This window comes from Apis dorsata, unplaced genomic scaffold, assembly GCF_000469605.1.
Source record: "Apis dorsata unplaced genomic scaffold, Apis dorsata 1.3 scaffold_527, whole genome shotgun sequence".
Lineage (NCBI taxonomy): Eukaryota > Metazoa > Arthropoda > Insecta > Hymenoptera > Apidae > Apis > Apis dorsata.
In genome coordinates this window covers 661,761-668,643 of record NW_006263750.1, presented here as the reverse complement: position 1 = coordinate 668,643, position 6,883 = coordinate 661,761, and the positions used below count along the sequence as shown (strand labels likewise).

Sequence of the window (6,883 nt, the reverse complement as noted above, 5' to 3'; positions counted from 1 at the left end):
TAAAATTATGTAAACGTTTGCGCATTATGTTACCTCTGGTCACCGATACTCCGCAAATATTTTTATCGTCTTAATTTCTCTCTTCTCCTTATAAATAATTACTTTAAAGGCAATTTTTAATAATTATTTAAGAGAAATTCCTCGCACGAGTATTTCGTATTTTCGTATTTCGCAGGCCACCCCGTGTCATTTCGCGAATTCTTTCCATCCCCCAAGAATCTTCCCAAGAATCTTCGATCCCCGAGATCGCGAATCGAACTTTGTATTCACGCGCCACAGTTACGGAAATGCGGCCTAAAGAGTACAAAGTAAATCCCCGTGGTCGAGTAGCGTGGAGGCAGACGGTAGGAGCGGAATTTTCGCCAAGTCTGCATTTCTGCTTCACCGACCGCAAACGTAACCTTATGCAATAATCGGAAAGGCTTTCGAGTCGGGCAGACTGTGGTTCTCATGAATATATGGATGGATGTTCTCGCTCAAGGTGTTTATCAACCCGTTTTCTAGTTACGCCCCTTCCCTTTTTCGCCCTTTTCGCGACCCTCTCCCTTCGTCCGCGAGCAAACATTGCTTGAAAGAAAGAAAGAAAAAAAGATATTTCGTTAAAAGGGATTTCGTCGTGTTCCCTCCTTTCGCCGATTTCCCTTTCACCATCGCTTCTCTTACCTTCGCCTTCCTTTATTCCATCTATTTGTTAAATACGCCTTCTGCCCATAATTTCTGATGACTTTTAATCTTCGTTTATATTACGAATAATCTAACCGGTCACTATCGGTTATTTTAATCTAATAATAATCTCTCTTGTCCCTCTGGTGAAAAATTATAATTGATATAGAGAGATATGTATTGGCGCCCTTTACCGAGCCGTTTCAACTCGCAGAGCAGATTCTTTTTTTCCCACCTCTGCTGAAAGCTACGTTTCTAGCATATCTGAAAGTGGTTCCTAATTAAATCGAATAATTTCGCAAACCCGGTTAAAATATTAGCCAGCTAGTGTCAAGAGTGAGAGTCGCGTATAATGTCAAAGTATCTATAAAGTGATTATAAAACTGGTCCTGGTGAAAAAGGTCCGCCGGGGAAAATATCGATGCGTTCGTAGCTTCGTTATTAATTACCAATATGGACACATCCGCGCGCACAGACTCGACTTTGGAATCGAAGACTCGTTTTTCACTGGAACCCGATTCAACGACAGGATTGTAATATTCTCGCAGGATTATAATATATCATCGATCGATCGTCGTAGATACAAATCGATTATTTAAATGGGAGGCCAGAAAGTTAGAAATCAATCCGATGAATCATCGACATCGAAGGAAGAAAAGATTAAAAAGATTCGACAACTTCGTGTACGAAGATACACGAATTTTTCTTTTCCTGAAAATTAAATCACCTGTTGCTCGAAAGAAGCTTAAAAACTATTCTCGCATACATTTCCTTTTTTGTCCACGAGTTTAAAAAAGATGGGATTAGAAACGCGAAGAAGATGGTAGTTGATAACGAGTTGGGCGACAATGGTTTCGTTCACCGTGACGCTTAACAACTTCCTTCGCGTATCGCGTACTTATCTTCCTTCTAATTAAGCATCGAGCATCGAGCATGATGCCGGGAATATCATTCAATTAAGTACATAACGCGCGCGTGTCAGATAGAAAAGGTGAAAGTTTCACGGCGATCCCTTTGCGAATCCGTCTCTCGAATTATTACAATATATATTTTCCTTATTTAATTACCATTGTCGATGGAAATCGACGAAAAGCCGGTGGCGTGGCGTGATTAATTACCGTTCAGCTCGATATCGGGGAGCGTGCGCGAACGCACACGAGTCCCTTCCCTTCGCGAGGATAACGACCCCGATCATTTTCACCCGATGTTACGTGCACACGTTACCAAAAAACACTTTCTGTCCCGAAAAACCTTTCTTCGCATCTCGTGTAACGCACCAAGTTTCGCAGGGATAAAAGATTGGACGGATCGAAGGAACGAAAATATCCGCGTAATTGGTTATCGATCGACTTTGCCGAAAGGATATCGAACCTTTACGATCACGACGCCCCTCTTACGATTGCACGACGACGTTTATCGCGTTTACACCCGTCTCGATTACGTAAAAACGGTTCCACAATCGATCCAAGCAAATATGCATCGGCATGCCACGAAGCCTCGTTAGACGTTTAATCCACGGATTAAGTTTCCTCGACGCGATCGAAGAAGCAATTTGCCCCGATCCAAATTCGTTCCAAAGCGGACTCGTGACGTAACGCTTTTATAACACCCATATCGAGCAGTTGGAAACGCGCTGAGTTAAGAGAAAGACAACTGGACAATGCGAAAGTGAAAGAAAAAAAAAAAAAAAAAAGAAAAGAGAAGAAAAAGAAATAACGTTTCCTTTAAAGAGATCTCCTACACGAAATATCCTTCTTCCGCCCGATCTCGAGAGGAGAGATCTCGAAAGAAATCGGTCTCAAGAGCGAGAGATGGTTGCGTAAGAGATTCGGGAGGCTCGATCGGAATTACGTCCGGAAACGATTTTACGAGGCACGAGCCACTCCTCGCCACTCCTTCCCCGAACGAGTGAAAGAAAAAGAAACCGCGAAGAGGACTGGGCGATCGTTGCACGGTAAATTGCACGGGGCTCCTCCTCGCCGAACGAGTGAACGGATAGGCTCTCGATACGAAACGGTACGAGCGGTGCATCAGGGGGGTTGTGTTACGCGTGCGGCGTATCCGGGGATCCGGTAGTAATCAACCAGCCGGTCGATAGCCCGTGGGAAAACGGCTTAACGCCGAACGAACGCCTTTGCACGGTGGCGGTGTGGTAGTCAACAATCGGTCCACTTTAACGTCGGTGGACGAGTAGGATTTTCCGGGGAGTGGGCCAGCAGCCACGGCGAAAGTGGCGGTATATATGCCAGTGATTGGTCCGATGTAGCTTCAGTGTGCACCTTCGAACGATACCATGAGCACTCCGCAGGTGAGCTCCGGGGTTCCCCCACACGATACTCGTCGCGTAGATCGCGTCGTTCGCACGCTCAGAACAAAGGGATAGAGACACGAAAGGGTATTACGTAAAGGGTGGTGGGTTCAAGCGGAGAAAGTTCAGACACGCGGTTTCGCGAAATATTTTTTTTTTTTTTTTCTTTTTTCGCGAAGAGGAGGGAAAAAAAGAAGATTTTATTTCCTATTGTTCTCTTCCCCCTGTTCTCTGTTCTGCATTCCCCCTTCCTATACTATATATATAATACTTATATACGTTACGTATAGGTGTATTTCAAAAGAACCGCGGTTTCTCCATATTACGGATACCGTATTACGATTAAACGTTACACTACGTTTACTTTTTCTTATTCATCGAATCTCGCGCTTTCACCGCGCACTTTCTCCTATGTTAGAATATTAAATGTTTTTTTCTTTTTCGAATAAATAAGCGCAAATCACATGATTCGACGTCGCATGGAAAACACACGGTACGTGTAGAGAGAAACACGGTCGGTAAAAATTAACCACGTTTCCAGAAGCTCATAATACTCGCCCTAGTGGCGACAGCCCTGGCCGGCGATGCCAAGGAGACGAACACGAAGCCGGCCGTAGCCGAGACGAAAGAAAAGAGTAAGCGAGGATTGGAGCTGAGTCTTGGGGGCGGCGGAGGGTTGGAGAGTTACGGCGGCGGGGGCCTGGAACACGGTTACGGAGGAGGTTTGAGCTTCGGTGGTGGCCTCGGTGGAGGCCTTGGCGGAGGTCTAGGTGGAGGATTCGGCGGCGGCGGCGGCGGCGGTGGAGGTGGAGGCGACGGAGGTCGCATAACGGGGATCACGATCCACAGAGAGAACCAAGTTCGCGTGCCCCAACCGTACCCGGTCGAGAGCAACGTACCTGTACCGTATCCAGTCCCGGTTAAAATTCCCGTGGAGCGGCCAGTCCCGGTGCACATACCGAAGCCGTACCCAGTCCCCGTAGAGAAGACGGTCCCAGTTCCAGGGGAGAAACCGGTCCCGGTGCCGTACACCGTGCCCGTCAAAGTGCCCGTCAAGGTGCGTTGCCCGGTGAGCGTGCCAGTAAAGGTCCCAGTCGCGATCGAGAAGGAGGTTCCTTACCCAGTCAAGGCTCCTGTTGTCGTCAAGGAGTCATATCCAGTTCTGATTAGCGGTGGCGGCGGCGGCGGCGGCGGTGGTGGTTTAGGAGGTGGTTTGGGAGGTGGACACGGGGGTGGATTCGGAGGTGGACTCGGAGGTGGACACGGAGGTGGATTCGGAGGTGGACACGAATTGTCACTCGGGTTACATCATTGATATGGATGAACGTCGCCGTTTTGTGCGGTTATTCGTCCACGCTTTTGTATTTGTATATATAACGATTATATTTTTTTATGGAAAATAAATATTAAATTATTAAACGGTGTTTGTATTGGTACGTGTTTATTGGTTCCGATCATTACCTCGAAATATTTTCAATTAGATTAATAGTTTTCGAAAAAACTCTTTTTATAATCTTCGATATAGAAAGGCAAATTTGGAAAATGTTCTTTTTAAAAATATTTTTGAAAACTATTTATTTTATCGTTCGTCGAGAGATTAACCGTATTTCTGATGTTCACAGATTTTTCACAGTTCTGTAATATAGTATAGATGTCGATATATTTTTATCGCAATTCGATAACAGCCTTTTAAATAATATTTCCCTGTTTTACTCTCTTTTAAGAGAAGCAAATTTCGCTATTCTTCGTTCAATGCGCGTTTCTGTAGAAAATCTTCTGTAGAAAATCGAGGCGGAATGCGCATTATAAATTAAATTACGATTCTCATTTCTCATCCCGGAATATTATTTAATTCATATTTTTGCCTCTCTTGCCTCTTTTACATTTGTTAGATATCATCGCTTTATGGCATGAAATAATTGAAATTTTTTATTCGAAATCTTATATATCTTCTAACAATGAAACTGTTTGTTTCACAAAAAAGCGTTTAATTAATTTTTGGATTTCCTCGCAAACATATTTTTTTATTTTTTCCTTTTTTTTCAACATTTTCGTTACGACTATGTATATTTCACGTAACAAAAATTTCTTAAAAAGCTTTTATTTCGATCGATACTTTATATTATTAACTGTATAAAATGTACGTACGATTCAATTTTACAAATTTAAAATGTATCCTGGAATAACGTTCATTAATGAAACTAACAAAACACGTTATATTACAGGAAACAAATGTTGTTTACGATCCCCTGCTTGTTATGGAATCGTCGGTTACTAATTAATGACAGGTACGTGCACTCTGTTCCATTAATTATAAACATATTTCGATTTCCGTCGTTCGATTAATGTCGTACATTGAAAAGGCGCGAACATCGTCTGTGTCGAACACGCATGGAACGATCTCCTTCCATCCATCGTTCCTCCAAAATTTGAAGAATTTTTTTTTACGTCCCATATCTATCTACGCCACATTTATTTCCCGTTTTTACTTTTACTTTCCGTTTATTAACCTTAAATGCAGATTAGAAGAAAGGGAGAGTCTTCTTTTCTCGAGACGAAACGCGTAATCGTGGCACGTGGGCGTCGCGACGTCTCGTCAACGTCGCCGCCGTCACCGCGAACATCCGGTGCTTTAAACGACGTGATTCGCTGTTACGGTTCGTTAACCGCATCCTCTCCCGTGTCTGGAAACGCGAAACACCGATTTCTCGATATACACCGGTTAAACACTTATAAAGAAACTGTGGCCTCGCGTGAACGGAGAAACTGTGGTCCGACTGTGAACGACAGAGGCCAAGTCGTGAGATCACGAGCACCGGAAGCAAGGTAAAGGTCAAGACAATTTTTATTCCGCATCTGCGATACCCCGTTCCTCCGGGCTTCGTTGTTTAAATGGCAACTTAACGATGTTTGCCAGTAATTTTATTTCTAACGTTTACAGAGCAATCTATATAAATGCGTCGTCGTGTGTACACGTCAACTTTTATTCCTCTTTCTCTGTCCTCTTTTATTCTTTCGTATCGGTAAATATTCGTGGAAAAAGTTTCTCAAACACGCGAGCACCGACGAGATAGCAGATCTTTTATATATATATATAAAAACCTTATCGTTTTGTAATTTGCGTTGTCCGAGTGTTCCGCGAAGTGAAAGTCCCCATTTATGTGGATCGATCCATCGCGCAAATGTTTCTACAAATCGAATCGAACGGACGCGCCATTAACATCGGCTTTCATCACTTTTTATCCCTGTCTCTCTTCGCTACGCGGACAAGATTTGCGTACGTGCGTAACGGGTTGAAGCATAAATTTGTTCGCGGTTACGTACCAGCCACAGACGGGAGGGAAGGGGAGAGGCCACGATCATCGACATTTCGCGCCTAATTACGATCGTTTCGAGCCGAGGTGAAATCGTACAAAATCGTCTTTCTTTCTGTCTTATCTATATACCGTTCCGTTCCGTGGCTTGTGCAATCCGCCGATGCAATTTTCCTCGCCAAGACGGTTGAAATAAACGGAGATGCTGTAATCTCGCTTCGGCAAAATTGTACACAAGATTCCAGAGATGTGTTTTGCGTCCGAGTTTACGCTGCCTCTCTCTCTTTCTCTCTCTGCGTATTCCGTCTAATCCCATAAAACTCGAAATCCTTTTGATCTCGCAATGACGTTTTCGTTACAACGGGCCGTTTTAATGCCACTCTCGCGGAACGAGATTACCTCGCGTATCGCAGCCGATCCATTGCCATCAACTTACATTTTCAAAAACGTAATAACTGGATACATTTTACACGCTTTATTCTTTCACAAACGTTTGAATAACGAGGCAGTTTGTCCCGAGAAGGAGGAAATACGATGCGCACGACGATAACACGGTGATCGTTACGTGTAATTCCGCGATGGCTTTTGATCCCTCGTT

At 43.9% G+C, this 6,883-nt stretch overlaps 1 protein-coding gene across 3 annotated transcripts; it reads left to right on the top strand.

The window, feature by feature from the left end:
• Positions 1–2,862: 2,862 nt before the first annotated feature.
• On the top strand, positions 2,863–4,395 carry LOC102681386 (H/ACA ribonucleoprotein complex subunit 1-like). 3 transcript variants are annotated; one of them, XM_006620765.1, is made up of 3 exons: positions 2,863–2,971; positions 3,513–4,191; positions 4,240–4,395. In XM_006620765.1, the coding sequence occupies exons 1-3, from the start codon at positions 2,957–2,959 to the stop codon at positions 4,284–4,286; spliced, it is 741 nt and encodes a 246-aa protein (XP_006620828.1). In that variant the 5' UTR covers positions 2,863–2,956; the 3' UTR covers positions 4,287–4,395. The 3 variants fall into 3 exon arrangements, with proteins under 3 accessions (XP_006620828.1, XP_006620827.1, XP_006620826.1); XM_006620764.1 differs by having other exon boundaries at positions 3,513–4,203; XM_006620763.1 differs by having other exon boundaries at positions 3,513–4,395.
• The last annotated feature ends 2,488 nt before the right edge of the window (positions 4,396–6,883 follow it).